Source organism: Peromyscus californicus, unplaced genomic scaffold (assembly GCF_007827085.1).
Source record: "Peromyscus californicus insignis strain IS unplaced genomic scaffold, ASM782708v3 Scaffold_9__1_contigs__length_137607984, whole genome shotgun sequence".
NCBI classification, from domain to species: Eukaryota; Metazoa; Chordata; class Mammalia; order Rodentia; family Cricetidae; genus Peromyscus; species Peromyscus californicus.
Genome location: NW_026294617.1, coordinates 44,334,579 through 44,357,291, shown reverse-complemented (window position 1 = coordinate 44,357,291; position 22,713 = coordinate 44,334,579). Strand labels below are relative to the sequence as shown.

At 40.6% G+C, this 22,713-nt stretch overlaps 1 protein-coding gene across 3 annotated transcripts in view; it reads left to right on the top strand.

The window, feature by feature from the left end:
* The window catches only part of Veph1 (ventricular zone expressed PH domain containing 1), a 237,394-nt gene that overhangs the window by 207,870 nt on the left and 6,811 nt on the right, over positions 1 to 22,713 (top strand). For all 3 annotated transcript variants that reach the window (XM_052730059.1, XM_052730062.1, XM_052730061.1), the window contains one exon: positions 19,902 to 20,038. In XM_052730059.1, coding sequence (XP_052586019.1) covers positions 19,902 to 20,038 — 137 coding nt within the window. The remainder of the gene's footprint in view (positions 1 to 19,901; positions 20,039 to 22,713) is intronic.

Here is a 22,713-nt window from a genome sequence, read left to right as displayed (position 1 = left end):
ATTCAAGCACAGGCTTATCTGATAAATATTACTAGCATCCCCCAAACAGCACAACACTGTTGTACACAACTCCACAGCTCATATTTATACACTGTCAGTGACTATTGCCTTGTATTGATTACATAAAATTGAACCCAACTTACTGTTCAGATATTCTGAATTATCAGTAATGATATAAACGTGTACTCATCAACCCAGATTGTAGACAAATTTCTAAATGGTCTTATTAAATAAAAAAACACAGAGCCAGATATATGGTGAAAGCCTGGGAGAGATCAGAGAAATAGGGAAAGCCACAGCTAACCTTACCTCACCAACTAGGCAGCTTCCAAATGAGAGTTACTTCCTGTCTACCCACGTCTATATGCCTTGCTATGGAATTAAGGTGTGTGCGCCACGACACCTGGCTCTGTTCCCAGTGTGGCCTTGAACTCACAGAGATCCAGACAGATCCCTGCCTGCTAAGTGAGAGGATTAAGGGCATGTGCTACCGTTGCATTCCTTCGTTTACTTAAAATGGCTGACCTTTTCCTCTGATCTCCAGGCAAGCTTTATTTATTGAAGCACAAATAAAATATCACCACAGCAGATGATTTATCATCTTGAAATTCTTTTTCTTTCCTCTTCCTCATCTTTCAACTTCTAGTTCGAGGCGGCGGCAGCAGCAGCAACACCACCCGCCCCACATACACACCCCCCTCTCTAAGACAGAATGAACTCTTCTTCCCTTTGCTCTTTCTGTCTTCTGCCTGCATGTCTGCATTGCACGTGGCGTATTGACATCAGACAGTAACGTGAACGATGCATTATGTATGATTCCAGGCCTAGCACACAGCCATGTTCAATAATCACTGACAAAGAGAAGCGTGATTAAGCAATTTGTGAATCATGTCAGTGGTAGCATAGGCATGATAGAAAATTGGATTTGTTTTTGAAACAAGAGTTAGAAAGGCCCCAGCACTTGCAAGAGTGAAGCAGGAAGATCGTGAGCTGGAGGCTAGCCAGGGCTATATACTGAGACTGTGTCACAAACAAAATCTAACGTTGACTTATTGACTTTTAAATTTACTAGTTTTAGTTGGTATACAAAATAATGGATCCCATCACGTCATTTTTAAACATACACATCATTGTAACTTGCTCGTGCTAGCTCATCTTACCTCCCATCACCTCCTCTGGCTTTGTTGGCCTTCCCCTGCCCTTAATAGTCCCCCTTCTGTGTGTGTGTGTGTGTGTGTGTGTGTGTGTGTGTGTGTGTGTGTGTGTGTGTGCATATAAGCTTATTAAAGCTAGATTTTGTATGTGACAGAAAACAAGCAATATTTATCTGTTTTCCCCATTGTCCTCTCTTCTTCTCTGCTCTCCTTCACTTTCCAGCTCTTCTTCCCCTTCTACTTGTATGGCAAATACATAATGCATATTCATAAATTCATAATAATGTATATCAGAGATAAACCATTAAATGTTTGTCTAAGTCTGTCTTATTTCTCTTAACATGACTCTCTTCAGTTCTACCCACTTTTCTGAAAATGAAATAACTTCCTTCTCCTTTATGTCTGAACAAAACTCCAGCATATATGGCTGCCACATTTCTTTGTCTGTTTATTGAGGCCATCCAGGCTGGTTCCACAGCTTGCTTGTGGGTAATGGTGCAATAGCTCTGAAGTATGCTGACTTAGCTTCCCCTGATGGGGGGAACTGGATCCCACAGCTTTAGTTGGGGATCTTCCTAATGGTCAGCCTTCCCTTGAGGGCTCAGTTCCTGGTACCTCTTAGAGAGGATAAACAAACCACAGTAACATCACCACCACTCTGAACAAGACAGAGGAATATACTTAACACCAATATAACCCGGCTCATGACCACAACACAGAAAAAGCAAAAATCATGTCCAGTGTGCTGTAAATACAAAAGTCATATAGAGGAAATGTAGAAATAGCAAATCAATGAAATAAAAGAAAGGAGGCAGTGACAGGGGTAAAATAAATGAAGGGGAAGTGGAAGAATGGAGAAAAATGCTATCAAGGAGATGAAGAGCAGAAGAAATAAAAGGGAAGATTTACCCATTATGGGAAAAAAATAATAAATATGATGATGCTATGACGAAATCCATTATTTGCATACTAACCTAAAATATTAATGTAAAACAATGAGAAAATTAGATAAATATAGGTAGAGGAACAAAAGCTAGAAACATAAAGCTTAAAAGATATGATAAAATAAAAACTCTAATGAAAGTACAATAAAGCAAAAGATGGGGGCACAAAGGATAAGGGAAAATTTACCCAATAGTTATGAAAAAACATAATTAAACAAGTAAAAGGAGGACAAAAAATAAGAGTGTAAAACCTTAAAAAAAAAAAAAAAAAGATAGAGTATGGCTGGGATGTATCTAGTTGGCCGAGCGTTTGCCTAGCACAAATGACCCTGGATTTGATCACAGCACTACATCAAAACGAGGCATAGTGGCACATTCCTGTAATCCCACCATGTGGGAAATGGAGACAGGAAGATCAGAAGTTCAAGTTATCTAGTGAGTTCAGAGCCAGAAAAACTATTACTGAAAGTGTAGTAAAATGGGAAGTGTGGGTGGGGGACACAAACGCAAGGCAGGAAAAGAGGAAGGGGTTGGGGCAGCTTGTGGTTTCCTTTACTCCAGCATTGAAATCTTCCAGGCACAATGGGGTTCATGGAACTTGCAGATTCATGTATTTCCTGTGGTTTACCAGACTTCTGTAAAGCTGAGTTCCCGCCTCTAAGGACCTCCGCCCTCTGCTGGCCATTATTATCTTTGCAGTCTGTGGATGCCAGTCCTCAAACCCTCCTGAGATTCCCCAGTTTACACACCCTGGGGTGGCTAGTGCTTAATGGAAAGCCAGCTTGGGAGAAGCATGCACAGCACTGAGAAATACACAGGAAGACTTGTCTCTGTACTTTCATCATGTGTGTGCACGTATGTGTGCACACATACATACTACACACACACACACACACACACACACACACAATGTGTGCTTCCACTGCCCTATCTGTTGGAATATAATTTTAAGGTGTGTTACTTTTGTTTATGTTACATTTGTTCAACTCTGTGAAGCTGTGTTACTGTGCCTGTCTAAAATACCTAATGGTCTAATAAAGAACTTATGGCCAATAGCAAGGCAGGAGAAGGGATAGGCTGGGCTGGCAGGCAGAGAGGATCTATAGAAGGAGAAATCTGGGGGCAAGAAGGAAGTAGCCAGAGAAGGAGGAGGACATCAGGGGCCAGCCACCCAGCTACACAGCAAGCCACGGAGTAAGAGTAAGATTTAAAGAAGTAAGAGAACAGGAAAAGCCCAGAGGCATAAGGGTGATGGGATAATTAAAGTTAAGGAAAGCTGGCTAGAAACAAGCCAAGCTAAGGCTGAACATTCAGAATTAACAATAAGCCTCCATGTGTGATTTATTTGGGAGCTGGGTGAAGGGTCCCCCCCAAAAAAAAACAATAATGCCTATCTACTTCCTTTGTGAATTTTGAATTTGGGTTTTTTTTTTTCTTATCCTGACTCTTCAATTTGTTACTGAGAAGCGATTTCTCATCTGCCATCCATACTCTGAAGTTCATCTGTCAATTTTTTTTAAATAAAAATAGCCTGGTGCTCTGCTTCTGGAGTCACAGGCACTCAAGAGACTGAGACAGAGGGAGCACTTGAGGTGCTCAAGATGAGCTGGGCAACATGGCAAGGACTGTCACAAAAACACTGATCAGTGGGCAATAACCAGGGACCTAGCTGTAAGGCACTCCTACAGCCCATTTTTGACAAGGACATCCAAAATACACATTGGAGAAAAGCCAGCATGATGTTGGGGAAGCTGTATATCTATGTAGGGCAATGAAATCTGATCCTCCTTTTCTCACCCTGCACACAAATCAGTTCTAAAAATCTCAGTGTTATACCTGAAACTCTGAAACTTCTAGAAGAAAGAATAGGGAATATACTACAGGATGTAGGCTCAGGTAAGGACCTTCTGATTAGGACCCTGGTCGCCCAGGAACAAGGACCCACAACCAACAAGCAGGATGTCGGGATGTCAAGAGTCTCTACTGTAAAGAAAACTGCTGATCTACTGAAGAGGCAGCCTACAGAATGGGAGAAATGCCTTTGCCAGCTACACATCTGATAGAGGATTTGTGCATAAAATATACAGAGAACTCAAAAAACAAAACACTAAGAAAACAAACAACCCAATTAAAAAAGAGCCTATGGGACTGTTTGGGCCTCTGGAACTAAACAGAGTTATCAAAAGAAGAAACATAAATGGCCAAGACTATTTTTTAATTTTTACAAACTTACAGGTGCATAGGCAAAATGTCACTTACAACATGGAGCATGGATAACACAAAGGCAGTTGCATTAATAAGAGCCCACCCAGCCTGAGTGGGTGAAGGCTGCATCTCAGAGCTCTCTGGTTGATTTGAAGGCAGCTGGACAATTCAGAGTCTCCTCCAGGCAGTTCAGGTGGTTGGGGATTTTCCACCCCAGGCACATGTTTGTGAATCTTGTGAGTTTTAGGAACTTCTTGAGATTTGTTAGTTGTTTACTTCCTGAATCTCCAAACCACCACCATCCTTCCTGGAGGTATCTTCAATTTGAAGATAAGTGTTACACAAGCACTAAAGCTTGTATCTTAGGATAATTTCAGTAGTAAAAGTTTTCCTCCGTCAATAGTAACAAAGCACAAATACTCATTTTAGGAGGAAAAACAGAAATTCACCTGATGACACTTGCAGTGTCACATACATTCTTTATATAAAACATTTTTTCATAGACAAATTCTTTTCAGCACTTTTATAAACAGACCATTTTATTTAATAGGATATGTGAGGGTTTTATGTGTGTGTGTTCAAAACATGTGCTTATATATACTTAAATATATATACATGTATGCTTGTGTTTACATATAGTAGATAATGCTTCTAACATAGACATATTAAATTTTGGCTTGTTGTCCAAAAGTTTGAGGCCATATGCTGAACTATAGAAGATGGAAATCGTTGGAATCTTTTCAAATCACATGAAAGCATTATGGATAATGCCTCAAAATCCAGAATACCATATATGTCCAGATAGGACAGTAATTAGAACGCACTCCACAGGTTGACTCTTTCTCTCACAAACTTTACACAAGTATCTCATGTCCAAATATCCTAACCCTAGACAAGCTCTACCATATCCTGACAGTATGAGAAAGTACTCAACATTTAAAACTATCTAACAGCCTATGGCCCATTTGTTTCTGAATATTCAGGTCTACAACCTACCAGCTATTCCAAAAGAAATTAAGAAACAGAAAGTGAGAAAGGAAAATGAACTGATTTGATATTTAGCAGAACTGGAGACACAGCCTAAGTTCTCCCCACCATACTGGACTTAAAATTTATAGAAACATATGAGACAAAAGCCGGAATCTACACAGACTTTGTTGTGAGACCGCTTGTCTCCGCTCAGGTTGCTTGCATTCTCAGCAGATTAAATGTCCTAAGCTCGCGGCCTGGTGCTACCCAGCTCTAAGCACGAAGAGTCTGTTGCATCTTTCTAAGTTCTTCTGTCACAGCCTTCTCTTCTTCTTTGACATTCTCCAGGCTTGGGGGTTTGGGGATGCTATGCCAGTACTGTGGAGCTGAAATTTTCTGAAATATGTCCATTGAAAGAAATACTAGAAGCAATATATGTAGGAGTCAGGCCAGAATCAAGAAGCATTGCCTGAGACCCTTCTTAGTCCCTCAGCTTTAGTCCTGGCACAGTGACTCGTCTTTATTGATGCCTCTGTAGGTCAGATTGGCTTTGCCTCGGACTTTACATCATTTCGATTCTATGTCTTTCCTTTTCTCTGTATATTTTTAAGACATTGCTGCTTACCTGTCTGTCATTGCCAGGATGAAATTCTTTCCCTCGTTATCTGATCTGGTCCCACACCAGGAAGGAGGAGATGGGCAGAGGACAGAGTCAAAGGTCAAATGAAAGCCACAGACATCTAGAAATAAGGGCTCTTAGGCTGAGTTCACCTCAGATCTATTCTTAAATTTTTCAGTATTTTGCATCTCAGCTGGAAAAATCCCCTATTATTACCACCCTTTTGGAGTTCTTTGTCTCCAGGTTCATTTATGTTCTGCCTTTCACTTCCTCAGCTATTGAGAGGAGCTTCTCCTTACCCTTCTATCTGAGGTCAGCTTTAACCTCAGCCCCCTGAAATGCCTGTTAAAAACACTGACTTTGCATTGAAATCCGTGAGTGTTTCGTTCTTTCTTTTGTAAAAGAAAATATGAACTATAAAACTTGAAAAGAAAGTTAAAAAAACAAAACCCCAAAGGGCCTGGAGATGTCTAAACTATCTCATTGTCCCACTGTGTACAGCATTACATCAGGAAACTCAGCAGGACCAATATTTATGCCTGTCAGCTATTAAACTGGGCCTGCTTAGAATAGGGAGTGCTCGAGTGTATTTAATTGTTTGTGCCTCAAAATAATAGTCATAGTATAATTAGGAACATAATTTTGTTTGTTTGTTTGTTTTTATTGGTTTGTCAAGACAGGGTTTTGCTGTGTAGCCATGGCTGTTCTGGAACTCAATCTGTAGACCAGGCTAACCTCAAACTCAGAGATCCACCTGCCTCTGCCTCCAGAGTGCAGGGATTAAAGGCGTGCACCACCACTGACTGGCATTAATTTTCATTTTGATGATACCAGCTTGGTAAGCATGTATAGACTTTATATTGTAAAGAGTTGCATCCCAAGGGATCATAGACACAGATAAAGAAAACAGCTTCATAGTTATAGGGGCACTTTTAAGATTTTTCACACATATCTGAAAACAGTCTCAAGATCAGAGTCGTATGGTACGCAAGTGCAATAACACACCTGTTTAGCCAGAACTATAACATGGCCATTGAGATGATTTCAGCTCAAAGAGAAATTTAAGTGAGCCTGGCTCTGCTAAAAACCTAATTAAATTAAATATTAAATTTTGATTTTGTATTTTTAAAGTTAGCCCCTTTAATAAACTATACTAAAATTGGTTCAATATTCTAAGGAAGTCTGGTTACTTTGAACACAAAGAACTAGAAAACTGTTTAAAGAACTCTTTAGTTATAGTCAACCCTAGTTGCATGAAATTTTGCCTTGAGATAAGGAAAAGAAATACCACATAAAAATAGATGAGTCTAAGAATTCTGATATTATGTCCTAAATAGTAATTAATTGTAAAAGTCCTTAGAATTTTAGTTCATTTCCAAACTTATTCCAGAGCATCATTGGTAGCTTTCTAAATATTTATCAGCTAATTAATACTTATATAAACTCATATGTATACTCCAGACAAATTACCATAAAAGGACTAGTCAGCCAGAATGTTCCTGAAGCCACCAGGATAGCATAGACTTACCATTTCCCATGTTTACACCAATTACAACAGAGATTTTAAAAAATTCAAATGCAGACAACTTTCCTGTGAATTTTAGTTCTCTGATCTTCATTTCATAAGAACAGAGCTCAAAAAACAAAACAAAACAACACAAAATCCACAAAATGGTTAGTCAAGCTTCAGACACTTGAACCGACTTCACATCACGTGGCACTACAGAGTGACAAAGGGGAGTCCAAATGGCAGTCACAGCTCAGGTGTAGAGACAAAGATTCAACCAACACCAAAGCACACAGTGCCAAATCCAACTCTACAAATGGGTACACCCAGACAACGGGTGCCTTGCCAAATAAAGGCCTGCCTAAGTCAGGCCTGTGCTTCACTAACGCCAATTCTGGCTACAAAATTGGAGGCAAAATCCAAACAAACTCAGAATTTTCCTGTCAAACAACTGAGCAGTAAATGGCTCAGATGAGCCTTCAGCATAACGAGCATATCAAATGTGCCTGGTTTCATTCCAGATTTTCCTTACAAGCTGCCCAAGAGCACAAAACAAAGTCTCGACCACAGGAGTTTATCCAAAACTTTCTAAATCATAAAACCAAAAAACTCCAGAAAAATCTTCAGAAATAAGACCAGGCCAAAAGCACCAGCCTTTTCCGTTACCAATTCACCAATAGGTGTTTACAGGCAACCGGCACCTTCAGTGGGTGAAGGGAGTTTGGCAGAAAGCTCCGGGCAGCTGAGTTTTCTGTCCCCTGTGGCTTAAATTTGGGGATTGGATGGGCCACAAGTTTTCTTCCTAGATGGCTGGGCCAAAACTATTAAGAAATATACAGGTCCATGGCCTGCCATCTTTGTTTCCCTGTATTCCCAAACTAATTTGGAAACAGAAATTGGTAAAGGAAAATGGATTTATTTACAGTTTGGCCAACCTAAGGAAAGAGAAAAAAAAAATCGAATTTCTTTCCACAAGGCCTGTGGCAGCCTCACAGTTTGTAAATAAATAAATAAATAGGTCAAGATAAAAGCCAGAAAATATGTAGATTTTGCTGTCACACAGTTTGATCAGTTCTTTCCTGGGAGAATGTAAATCAGCCCCGGGTCAGCCTGCTTCTCTGCAGGTTGTCTCCATGCTCAGTTCTCAGCATGCACAGTCTGCTATGTAGTTCACAAATTATGGTTACAAGATGTTGCCAATAATATCCTATCATAAGATCTCATTAATGAGACCACGTGGGACCTCCATGGGATATGTGCATGAAACTCTTTCTTGTTAAAAGTTTAATCCTAAGATTGAACAATTACCGCCATTTCTTTCTACTTCCTGATCTTTTCCCCATTGGTCCCTTTCAGTCACGATTCACCAAGTCCAAGCCAATCTCTGTTAGGAGGCTCTCAGAAGAGTACACAGGTGGCCCCACAGACCACTTAGAATTGCTGAAATGGCTCTCTTCTTGGAAAGTGCCCTTACACGTTGTTTGTCTCACCATACGGGGGTGACGGCTCATTAAGTAAACCATTGGCCTTGCAAGTGTGAGGCTCTGAGTTCAGATCCCCAGAATGCACATGAAAAGCTAGACCAATCAATGGCATGCCTTGATTAGCCCAACAATGCAAGATGAAAGGTGAAGGCAGAGACAGGCAGACAGGAGGCTCATTGACCAGCTGGTCTACCTACTACAAAAGGTTCTAGGCCAATGAGCCAGAGAGACCCTGTGACATGCAACCCAAGGTTGTTCTCTGACCTACATATACACGCACGCATGTGCACCCACACACATGCATGTTATGCATACACACAAACACAAAAAAGAATTTTTGTTTCATTAGTAATGTAATAATAATTCAAACTCCACAAACATTGATTCTAAGCACTTTCTCTGTAAATTTAATGAATAAAGCCAACAACGTGTATATGATCATACTGTTATCCTATTCTTTTATTCTGTAGAAAAGTTATAACCATTTCCCTCTGGATGTTTTTGGCTTTACTTTTTTTGTGTGTCATTTGACCAATTACTCTCATCCACCATGACAAAACTCAAAACTTCCCTGGAGTTCTTGAGTGACACAGTAGACTGCTGCTCGCCATAATCTGGAGACCTCGTTAAAACTCCTGAATCCCTCGCCCCAAAAGTCAGTGCATTTGGAACAGTGCTTTGAAAAGTGTGTTTTCACAAACTAGCAGTTGATTCTGAAGAAGGTGGCCCCAAAGCAGTCTGGGAAATCTAAAGGCTTTAAATATAAAGTCTTTATAAAGGCTTTATAAAGTGTAACTCTGACAACCCAGCAGGCTGATTCTCAGTGGTTTGTCAGATATTTAACTATCTAAATTATCTAAAAAGAAATGAGCTATATCTTGGTGACTATGAAACTATGGAGCACTAAGGCCACTTGGGCATGTGGTAGTATCCTCACAAGGCTACTATTTCACTTTCCTGTTTTGGTTCCCACAGCATCTTGGAGGGACAGCTGATTATTTTGTGTTTGTATTTGTTTATTTACTCACCCCAATAAGGAAATATAGACTCTACAGCACATAAGGAACACGACATTTGTTAGGATCCTTAGTGATTTCAAAAACCACACTCAGTCTATGTGGCTCCTCAGACCCCACAGCTAATGCTTCCCTTTCTCTGTAATTACTTCTGGCTTTATTAGAACTGACACACATTACCAAGAGAAGCAAATTTGAGAGTCTCAATACATACAAAGAAATTCCCCATAGGCAGCAGAGAAGCCACAGCTCCAATCAGTGGTCATCTCAGGAGTGACTGTATACTTTTTCTCAGCTCTTAGTTTAAAACTTCTATTTTGAAACTCAGCATTTGGGAATTACATATTTTCTCCCAGAATATGCCTTCTTTTAAAGCCATTTAACTATAACAAATCAAAATATATATATATATATATATATATATATATATATAAATTTAAATATCACAAACAAAATTCATGATGGTCTCAAATATAGGTTGTTTGTATGTAGTGAAATATGGTTCTCTATATCCAGTGAGGTATGGTTGTGTATATGCAGTGAGGTATGGTTGTGTATATGCAGTGAGGTATGGTTATGTATATGCAGTGAGGTGTGGTTGTGTATATGCAGTAAGGTATGGTTATGTATATGCAGTGTGGTATGGTTGTGTATATGCAATGAGGTATGGTTGTGTATATGCAGTGTGGTATGGTTGTGTATATGCAATTAGGTATGGTTATGTATATACAGTGAGATATGGTGTGTATATGCAGTGAGGTGTGGTTGTGTATATGCAGTGTGGTATGGTTGTGTATATGCAGTGAGATACGATTGTCTATATGCAGTGAGATATGGTTGTGTATATGCAGTGAGATATGGTGTCTATGCAGTGAGGTATGGATGTGTATATGCAGTGAGGTATGGATGTGTATATGCAGTGAGATATGAATGTGTATATGCAGTGTGGTATGGTTGTGTATATGCAGTGAGATATGGTTGTGTATATGCAGTGTGGTATAGTTGTGTATATGCAGTGAGGTGTGGTTGTGTATACGCAGTGTGGTATGGTTGTGTATATGCAGTGAGGTATGGTTGTCTATATGCAGTGTGGTATGGTTGTGTAATATGCAGTGAGATATGGTTGTCTATATGCAGTGTGGCATGGTTGTGTATATGCAGTGTGGTATGGTTGTGTATATGCAGTGTGGTATGGTTGTGTATATGCAGTGAGATATGGTTGACTATATGCAGTGTGGTATGGTTGTGTATATGCCGTGAGATATGATTATTTGTATATAGTGAGATATTTCAAGATGAGAAAAGCATACAAAACAAATAGCTCCTAAGTCTGAATAGAAGTCTACTTATTGTCTACTCATTTTTTCCAATATTACAAAGGCAAGATTGCAGTCTAGAAAGAAAAGAGAACAACTGCAGATGTCATTGGAGATGCTTCCAATGCAACCCAACCCACTGGTGACAGTCTTTGTGAATAAGTCAATCAGTTATTTAAAAAGTGCAGAGAACTCCTGTCTCCCCGTCTTGAAAACAAACAAAAAAATACACTCCTTCCTTTTCAGACTGAATGACTTCTCAAGCCTATCATGTCGACCTTAAAAAGATTTCCTGTCTCACTTTAAATTCTCACTGTTCTTAGCATTTATACATAAGTTACTGTTTAAAAAAAAACCTAAAGGCCAGAAAGATGGTTCAGCAGGTGATGACACCAAGCCTGACTATCTGAGTTCCATCCCTGAATCCTACATGGTGGAACGAGAACTGACCACAAGTTGTCCTTGATTTCCACTTGTGTGCTGTGTCATCTGTACATGAGATACATTCCACTAACCCGCATACACATACAGGGGGCAGGGAGATAAATGTCTTCAAAGCCTTTTATGTTTCATTACTTTGTTAATAAATGGAGGGAGACACTCCTCTCCTGAAGCCATTGAGATATGACATTTCTAAAACACATCTCTTCATTATAATGAAATGATGATGAGAGTTGTGTCGTGTTCAGGATTATGACAGTCCTGATGATATTTACTGATGGTCAGGTCTTTGTCAGCAAGGCCACTGTTAACCTTCATGGCACATTTATATTTGTGATGGATGTAATTAATGTATTCAGGATGTTTGGCCCAAATAGTAAAATTCAGGCTGGATTTCAGCCCCAACTGGCCACCTTGGCCAAGTGCTCTCGTCCTAAGAACCATCTGCCGTCTTTTGTGTTGACCCTGTTGTGAACTACAACTGACGCTCACTGTAGTTAAACAGCTTACTGAAGACCAGTCAGCTAGAAAGGGACATGTTCTGAAATTCGGCTCAGGCCTGGCTCCAAAGACAGTGCCCTTGTCTCATAAACCATAAGCCTACATCAGAGACTAGTTTTTACATGACCCTGTATGATCTATTATATTAAGGGGTAAGATGGCGCACTATGTTTAAATACATTTGAATTGGCTTAAAACACTTTTAGAATTAAGCAGACAGAGGCTCCGTGGATAAAGCACTAGCCTTGAAAGCATGAGGACCTGAATTCAATCCTGACCAGGTGCAGTAGCAAACATTTGTAATCCCAGCCTTCCAATGGCAAGATGGCAGACAGGCAGCAGAATCTGGAGAAGCTCACTGGCCAGGACCAAGGTTGAAGTCAAGGGCCAATACCTGAGGTTATCACACCCACAAAGATATAAATAAATAAAATCATTCAAAATTATAATATGTATTAAAATAAGGGGTAGATTGAGTTGTTCCATTCTTGTCCTCTTGAGAGAAAAGGGTTGTATTAGCCAGGCATGGTGGCGCACACCTTTAAAGCCAGCACTTGACTTTAGGGTAGGGGCAGGTGGATCTCTGAGTTTGAGGCCAGCTTGGTCTACATAGAAAAGTTCCAGACCAGCCAGTTCTACATAGTGAGACCCTCAAAAAAAAAAAAAAAAAAAAAAAAAAAAAGGAGGACATGGCAGTTGTGTGATTTAAAAAACTGTTCTTCTGTGTATTGCCAAGTATTAAGGTTCTACCTTGCGTGGTGACTCAGTCTGTCTGTGAATCGAATACTTTCTCTCTTACCTCTTTCTCCCATCCAAACTCCAGTCACATAGAATGAGTTACAGTTCCCAGAAAGCATTTTCCACCCCCTCTGGGCTTCAGTCCTTTGCTGTGATTTGTTGTTGTTTTGGTAGAACAACTTCCTTCTGACTATCCTTCAGCCTTGAGGCTCCAGCTCAGGCAGCCTCTACTCCGGGAAGCTTTCCTGCTCCTCCTGTGCCTCGCTTATGACTGTCTCTCGCACATATTTCGGTAACACCCACGCAGGCTCTTCCCTGGGACCCTGCTATTATGCTGCACCTAGCTCTGTACTTGTTAGCCTGCTGGGCTTCTTGGTGTCTCAAAGACCTAGGCTGTCCTATTTGCCTTTGAAGATCCTCCCGTCTCCCCGTGTCTACTAGGGTAGGTATTCTAGAAGGCATTTTGATTAAAAGAAAGGAAGAATTAACGAATGCCAAATGGTATTAATAAAAAGTAGAACTTAGCAGTCAATGACAAGAAATGGGGGAGCGTTAAGTTCTAGCAATTGATAGGAAACCATGGTAGGCACCTCATTCACCTCTAGCCCATGTCATTCCTAAAGGTTAAAAGGGACACATCTCTCCTGTGGATCCACAGACTTCCCCATTTGCTCCTGTCTATCCTCCCTCTAAACAAGGCCCTTAGCACATAACTTACCGTGGTTGGGGGAAAGGTTATAAACTTATAAAGAGGCAAGTTGAAGGTACGAAATATATTCCAACTCTGGCCCAACGTGATATACAGTGTCCTTTCCCTTTCTCCCACCAAACTGCATGTCCCACAGGCTACCAGATAGAGACTGCACTCATGGTCCCCTTTACCTCTGACTCTCAGTTAAGCTCATCATGTGTTCATCAACACAGACTCCCTCCTCCTGCAGGAGACTAGCAGAAGGGGAGAGAATGGAGTGGGACTATTGATCCACAAATTCTCTCCCTGCTTGCTCAATGGAAGTTTGGCTGTGTCCTCTTTTCCAGGCCACAGCTCCTGCCAGGCACCCACCAGACAGGTCTCCCCCAAGGCCCCAACTGCTCTCTCCTCTTCCCTCTTTAGGCAGGGGGCTTTATGCCTGCATGGCCACTGGCCTCAGAGTGCTATAGTGTCTTCCTTGCCCACATCTGTGTCAACAGTACTTTATGAACTCCCCTCAATTATCCAACTTCCTGGATATGCAATCTGCTTTCTGCTGGAGCCCTGCAGGATATCCAGCAGATGCCAACTGGGGCCTGTGAGGCTTCCTGCCATGCTGGCTGACACCTCAGAGCCCTGGGCCCCTTGCCAGTTTTTTTAACGGAGCCTTGCACAGTGCTCCCAAAAAGTCCAGCGTGACCTCTCATGACTGATAACCAATCTCTTCCCTGCATTTTACACCCTTAAAGTCTTGAACTGGTTTACTTCCTCAGCCCTCAGCCCAGGACTTTCTCCCAAGCAAATGCTTTGGAACTTGCTTCTGAGTTGAGTCTTCCAGCTTCTTTAGGTTCTTTTGTGTGGTTTTCCACACACACCTTTCTGCACTTTCTGGAGAGTTCTTTTCCCCTTCTTCATCAAAGCCCAATTCAACCTGTCATCTCTTCTCATCTAAAAGCAGGATTTCCTCTTGGGTGCTGGAACCCTTGGCTACCTTTCTCTGACATCATTCACCAACCTCTGTGTTGAGCAGTGTGGGGTTTTTAAGTGTTTTTATATATATTTATATATATATATATATATATATATATATATATATATATATATATATATCTTATAGCACAGCTTCAGCTCCCTAGAAGACAGGTTCTACAGCCTCTCAAATCAAACATGGTGCCTCATACTGTCTCTGTGCTCAGAAGCACCTGTGACATGGACAGACAGATGATGGACAGATGAACATTCTCTGTTGCTTCGTTCATTCCTCCTTCCTGGCGAGCTTCTCAGGCTAGCAGATCTGCTTCTGTTTCTTTCATTCTTTTTTTTTTTTTTTTGAGGTTTGCTTAATTTTTATTTATTTATTGCTTGCTTATCAATACTTAATAATGAAAGTTATCATTTTCCCCAAAGACAATCCAACTTTTAAAATGAACCAATTTGTGAACTTTGAAAATTTGATAATCACAAAAATGATTAGTTTAGCAGAAATATGCTTATGAAATAACCCCCAGCCCCCCCACCCCAGCCCCACATTCCTTGGTACCCAGGGAGAAACTGAAGCACAGTGGAGTTAATCTTGGCATATGTGTTTTGAAAAAGCACATATGCTTCTTGGATGCTTCCCTGCTTGAGAACTGCAAGAACTTGTAGTCTGCAAGATGACGAGACACACACGGTCCACACCAAAGTATCGCAAGAAAGGTCTGTAGGCCACTTACTAATATTGCTCCCCTCTGGGACTCCTTGGGATGGGCTGTCATAATTTACACTGTGCTCAGCACTTCTATCTTCCATGTTCCGACTAGTATAGCCCACTTAGAGCACCTAATTGCTTTTCTAGTCCCAAATCCCAAAAGTCGTCCATATTCAAGAGAGACCGGAGGAATTGTCGCAGGGTCCTGGAAAAGGTGAGGCACAGTCCCACGCTGTGCATGCTTCCTCGCCTGAGACTGTCCCCGCATCCAAGACCCATGAGGGAGCCAGGAGAGCAAGTGGGAGCCTGTGACCCAGGAAGGTCTGTGTATATGGAAACACAGCCTGTGGTGTCTGCCAGCTCCTCACCCTTCCATGTCAAGGCCATGGGTCTGTAGAGATGTCTTCTAAGAGATGTCTTCTAAGAGATGCAGAGGTCTTGGCCTCTCTTAATTCCCACTGAGACCTGTATCAAGGATTTTGTTGAACATGCAGACTTCCAGGCCGTCTTGGGATCCAGCTGTCAGAGCCTCCAGGAGCCAGAAATCCAGAATTGAACACAAGGTCTCCAGAAGGTTCGCCTGGGGGCTGTTTTGAGATCTCTGACCGATCAGGGAATTAAAACCTGGTGGAAAGTGTTCTTCTTTCTTGCGATGGTGGTAATGGTTATGGTCAAGATGGTGTGTGTGTGTGTGTGTGTGTGTGTGTGTGTGTGTGTGTGTGTGAGAGAGAGAGAGAGAGAGAGAGAGAGAGAGAGAGAGAGAGAGAGAGAGGAGAGACAGAGACAGACAGACAGACAGAGACAGTGACAGACAGAAGCTGTTTCTTTCATTCTTATTCACTGAACTCATTAGAATAAAATAGCACCTTCAGTATTTATTTCTTATCAAGTATTTTCAACTCTTGAAGCACAAAAGGAGCTAGTGATAACATATAAGTATTTGAATTAACATTCCAAAAATGTTTTAGTTGATAAACATAGTAATATTTGGGATTATAAGTATATCAACAATTTCAATATATTACTCTATCTTTTCAGCCTGTTGATATTTAAAAGAAAATAACAGATCCAGGTTGGTAGAGAATGCCCTAGACAAACTGTGCTACTTTGGGTATTAATTAGAAATAGGAAAGTCTTTGAATATCCTCTCTGTATTGCAAACACTGTTTGTTCATCCTAATATTCAATGTCGTAGTTTTCAATAAAATGTGATAATCCAGGAAAAATTAGCTCAACATTTTGTCTATAAACACACAGTACTATCACATTCTACTTGCTTATAAGGAAATTCTGTGGGTAAAGAACTTATTAAAATGACATATGTCCCCATGATATATAAGCTATACACAATTGTAAACAAAACTGTCTACAAGAGTTAGCAACTGGTCCTCCTTCTTTCTAGGCTCTTACTGAATTCGCTGACACTGACTGTGATGCTTAAATTTGGTTTCTAACATTCAACTATTTTAAGCTTCTGCTAACATTTCCTTCCTAAAATTCTTCCCATGGACTTTCTCTCTGGGATAATTTTTACTAGGCTCCAGTGAGACCTTGGGGTAGCAGCAGATTTCTGAAGCCCTTCACTCTTGGCTCCTGATAGACCCATGGTTTTACGTTACCCCTCTCTCGGATTTTGTGGATAACACACCTTGTGTGTTGTGTCTCTAGTGGCTCCTGTCTTTCAGCAGTTTTACCAAGGTAGTGAACTTCGTCAAATAGGCCTTTCAAGTAAACCATTTGGTTCTACCTTGAGGAGAAATACAGTGGCAAATCCTGTTGATCCACATGTTTAAATATTACTTGAAAGACACGGAGAAGAAAAGCGCACTATTATTAGAAGGCTTTGCATTAAATCATTTCATTTGGGAGGGGATTTATTGGTTTTGTTTCATTGGCGTTTTTTCCTTCTTGGATCTTCTGTTCCTAACCTGGAACTACATGACCCAGTGTGTAGGTGTTTTTGCTGCTGGGTGTGGAGCGGCATGAAAGAAGCAACCACAGTGTTTATGAAGAATCCAAATTTATAAAGAGCATTATTACAGTAATCCTCCAATCCAGATGGTTTCTAGTAAAAAAGACAGCAGAATACTCAAATGCCTTCCTTAATATTGTCAATTAATGTGCCGAGCTCCTGTTTCTCCTGTCTCCTGTCATTAGTGCTGGGCATCAAGGAGCTTCTGAGGAGACGGGCCAGCCTCTTAGCACTGAGGTCTCAGGTCTTCAAATGGCTAAGCCTCGGGTGGTGGTGGCACACGCCTTTAATCCCAGAACTCAGGAGGCAGAGGCAGGTGGATCTCTGTGAGTTCGAGGCCAGCCTGGGCTACAGAGTGAGTCCCAGGACAGGCTCCAAATCTACACAGAGAAACCCTCTCTTGAAAAACCAAAAAAAAAAAAAAAAAAAAAGGCTAAGCCTTTTCCTGACTACTTAGTATGGACACCAACCCCAAGTCATACTTTATTCTAAATTCATCACTGTCCTTACCTTTACCTAATATACATGATGTATTATCTTTATTTTTAGCCTTGATTTTAAGTTGATAGAAGAGTCAACTGAATAGCCATTAGACCAAAGGGGAAATGGATATCAAACTAACCTTAATAGAACTTTGCTAATGAAAGCCACACATCTGATTATCTTATGTTGGACATAGTTTGTTAAGATAGCAAAAGACAGATTGTGTTCATATAGCCAAGTAGGCACTGTCCATTTTTTAAAATCTAAAGCAATGGAAAAAAACAAATTTTCTTGCTTATAAAGTGCTATGAAAATTGAGTGCAATGGAATACCAGTAACTATTGTCCTGTTCTTGGTGGAGTTCGCCATTGTACCTCCCTGTTAAAGCAAATGCTTTTGTAGAAATCTGAAAACGAATCTTACGAAGTTGGTAAGAGAAAGGAAATTCTTCAATACAACTTCTCAACCTCTAACACTCCAGTGAACCTTGCAATTCTACGACTATGTGTAATTATTGTGTACTCTACTTTAGTGTATAATTAATCTACTCATTTAATACATTTATAGATTCCTCTACTACTTGCCATGCTCTGTGTGAGATATCAGGTGTTTTAGTGGTAAACACAGCAAAGGCCCTCCCTCATAAAGCTTTCAGATGAATGAGGAATAAAGGGATTAAATAGGTAAGCACCAATAACCATGCATGAGTGATGATGCCAGACATGAATGAACCACTATGAGCTCTGAGGGCAGACAGATGGAGGCTACTCTGTCTTGGGTTTGAGGAAAGATTCTCAGGAGAAGTATTTTGAGATGAAGTTAAAAATGGCCAAGTGCTGGCTGGGGGTAATGGCTGTCTCCGTTATCAGCTGACACACATGAGAAGAGGGGACTCTACTGAGAAATTTCTTCCATTAGACACATCTGTGGGATATTTTCTTGCTTGTTAGTTGATTTGGGAGGGCCCAGTCCACCATGGACTGTGTAATCCCTAGGTGAGTGAATCTGGGCTATAGAAGAAAGGTAGCTGAAGCTGAGCAAGCCAGTAATCAGAGGTTCTCAGGAGTTTCTGCTTCAAGCTCTGGCTTGAGTTCTTGCCATGGCTTCCTTTGATGGGTGATAGACTGTAACCCGTAAGATAAAATAAACCCTTTCTTCCCCAGATTGCTTTCAGTCAGAGTGTTTATCACACCAGGAAAGCAAACTAAAACACTGGAGGATGGCGGAGGAGAAAGGGAAGATGTGTGCCAGAAAACAAAAGATCAGCTTAATACAGTAGCCCTGGTTTATGGTTAGTTGTAAGTAATTCGTGTGACATGAAGCATGAGAATTGCTTTATTGCCTAGATATGGGCAGAATCCACAATAGAAAATAAGCTTATGGCATTATTAAATATTTTAGGCTAAACTTTCAAATTTGGTCATTCCGATCTAATCTAAGGAACTGAATACTATGAACAGAGCAGTCCAGAAACACGGGAGCTGGGTGTCAGAACATAAATACCACTAACTAGACTCCCTTCTTATGACCTCGTTCTTTTAAAACATCTCATTGAAGAGAGTTGAAGAAATGACTCAGTAGTTAAGAGTACCACTCATTGCTCTTCCAGAGGGCATAGTACCTGTATTAGGCAGCTTTGGTGCTCTCCTCTGGCCTCTACGGACACTGTGTCATCTGCACAAACATATACACATATATAATTAAAAATGAAAATAAAGCCTTTAAAAAACTAATTGAGGGCTTTCACACTTTCTCATTATTGTGTCTGAAATGATCTTTTTGGCACAAAGCAGAAAACTGTAACCAAATTGACAAGTTATTGACACTTTTTTTCAAATTGTTTTATTATTTATTAATGCATTTGTGTGTGCCTGGGTGAGTTTATGTGTACTGTGCGCTTATAGGTGCTGTCGGATGCCAGAAGAAGGCATTGATCCCCTGGAACTGGAGTCACAGGTGGTTGTGAGCCATGGTATGGGGGCTGGGAGCCAAAGTCAAGCCCTCTGCAAGAGCAGCAAGCACTCTTAACCACTGAGTGATGTCTCTGGCCACATTGGCCGCTTTTCAAATGTGCTCACCAGGATCTGGTTCATTTTGCAACTCTGACTTTTGATCACTTGCCAAATCAATAATGGAAAATAAATGCTCAATCATTCTGTTCCCCTCCACAGTTGTGAATCAAGATGGCCAGCCTCTCATTGAAGGAAAACTTAAAGAGAAACAAGTCAGATGGAAGTTCATTAAGAGGTGGAAAACACGTTATTTTACATTGGCTGGAAACCAACTTCTGTTTCAAAAAGGAAAATCTGTGAGTTTTTTGACATGTCTTAAACTTGAATTGTTTTTCTTTCTTTCAAAACCCACCAAAATCCTATATTTGATGTCTTAGTAGGGTTTCTATTGCTGTGAAGAGACACCATGACCACAGCAACTCTTATAAAGAAAACATTTAATTGGGGCTGGCTTACATTCAGAGGTTAGTCCACTGTCATTATGTCAGGGAACATGCTGGCATGCAGGCAGACATGGTGTTGGAGAAGTAGCTGAGAGTTCTACGTCTGGATCAGCAGACATTAGGAAGAGTACAATTCCTCCCACAAGGCCACACCTCCTGGTACTGCCACTCTCTGAGCCTGTGAGGGCCATTTTCATTCAAACCACCACAGACGACGATTGTAAAAACCCAGTTGTGAGTCTCAGAAGCCCAGACCCGGGCTTTTGAGTATCTTACCTTCTGAGCGCCTCATGCTTAAGCCTGTCTTAAAGTCTTTATCCCACACAGCTCTACATCAGACTGGCTAGTCCTGCAGTTCTTTGCTCTGTAGAATCCATGAGTCCCAGTTTGACCTGACTCAGGTTCTCTAAGAGATCAGGAAAATTCCTCAGGCTGCTGAGGGTGACAGTAAAGCTGTGCTCCTGCCGCTGCTCCCCAAGACACGGACACTATAAGGGGAGGTGTTGGGACAGGGTCTTATGATAGAACATTGGCTGACCTTGAACTTATGGTGATCATAGTGCCTCTGCCTCCACAGTGCTAGGAGTAGGTTGTGCCACCACAATAGGCACCAGTGTGTAGTTGGGGTGGTGGTGGCAGTGGTGGTGATGGTAATGGTGTGGTGGTGGTGGTAATGGTGGTGGTGGCGATGGTGGTGATGGTATTGGTATGGTGGTGGTGGTGGTGGTGGTGGTGGTGGTGGTGGTGGTGGTGGTGGTGGTAATGGTGGTGGTATTCTTGAGGAACAATCTCACTATGTAGCCCTGGCTGGCCTCAGACTCAGAGTTCTGCCTGTTTACACTGAATATGCCATTATACTTTCATTCTGAAAAGATCTTTAGGGTAACACAGATTGCTCCTCCTCTGTCTTTATCTTCTATGGTGCATAACTGGAATGATGCCATCCACAGCGGTGGGGCAAATCTTTTTCACCTCTGACTCAAATGTTAGACTGTTCTGGAAACATACAGATACACTCAGAAATCATGGTGTAACAGCTATTTGGAGACCCATTAGCTCAGTCAGATTGACCCACATCTTTAACCATCATATAAACTAAACTATTGTCTTATTAATAAATTAAAGGTGTTAAAGTACTGAGAGTCAAGTATAGCACATCTGACTTATGATGAAGTCTGAGCAAGTATTTCTTTAATAAGACCTCCCTCAAAATTTTTTTGAATTAAAAAAAAAGAATTTTTGTGATACTTTGCAATTGTGTAAGTTTCTCAGTCTGTGTCATACAGAGGTGGCTTTTCTCTGGATAAAAAGCTTTTCAGAATGTAAGTATGTAAGCATGTTCAATTTAAACAGTTAAATTGGACTTTTTGAAAATGGGGGGTTTTTTGGCATAAGCTCCCATTGAAGCATTTTTAAGTGTTTAAAGTGGCCATCTGAATTTCCTATATTTACTCAAGAACTCGGGAATAGACAGGAAGATACAGTGTTTCTCAGACCCCTTAAGACAAAAACAGAATTAGTCTAGGAGACCATTTCCAAGTACTCAAATAATCTATATACTTCTTAACTCAACTTTTAATTAAGTTCTAAAGAATAAACTATTTTATAATTAGCTAACTTGTTTGATATCTTTATCAGGGAATTAGCATTGTAGAAATCTGACAGAACATGTGTCTCAAATAGTGGGAAATAATATACAACAAAATACCTCTGGTCACAAGGATACGATAACCCACCAGGGCTAGCAATCCTGCTGAAATTCAGTCATATCCTTACTAGCTTTCTTTTATAAAGATGTATAAGGGGGTTGGGGATTTAGCTCAGTGGTAGAATGGGGGGGGGGAAGATGTATGAGAACTCAGGCTGAAAGACACAAACTGTAGTGTATTTTTAACATTCTTATGGTCTTGATTTCAGCTAGGCAGCAATGTTCTTTCTCTGTTCCTATCTTAATTGACCTACTGTTCTCCTTACTTTACTACAGGAACTCTATTCTCCATTGGTTATGGTGTATCAGTTTCTGTGCTATAGACTGACCTCGATACAGTTTATTATTATCAGACACTTAGTGTAAACCAAATTAGGCTCATAAACTGTATAGTGTAGATGTCTTAAAATTTTGTCCTATGTAGTCCCTAAAAGAACTTTTTGGGGAAAAATTCTATGTAATACCATGTAAATTATTATTATTATTTTTTTTTTAGTTTTTCAAGACAGGGTTTCTCTGTGTAGCTTTGCACCTTTCCTGGAACTCACTTGGTAGCCCAGGCTGGCCTCGAACTCACAGAGATCCGCCTGGCTCTGCCTCTCGAGTGCTGGAATTAAAGGCGTGCGCCACCACTGCCATATAAATTTTAAATATCATCAACACATTTATCATAAGTTTAAACAGTTGTAATTTCTGTTGAGCTATAAATACTAACACTTTACAATAAAAAGAATATATTTCCTCTTTAAATGTAATTACTAGAATAAAATAAAATACCATAATGCATTAATTCAATATCATCCATCTTTTTAAAAATGCA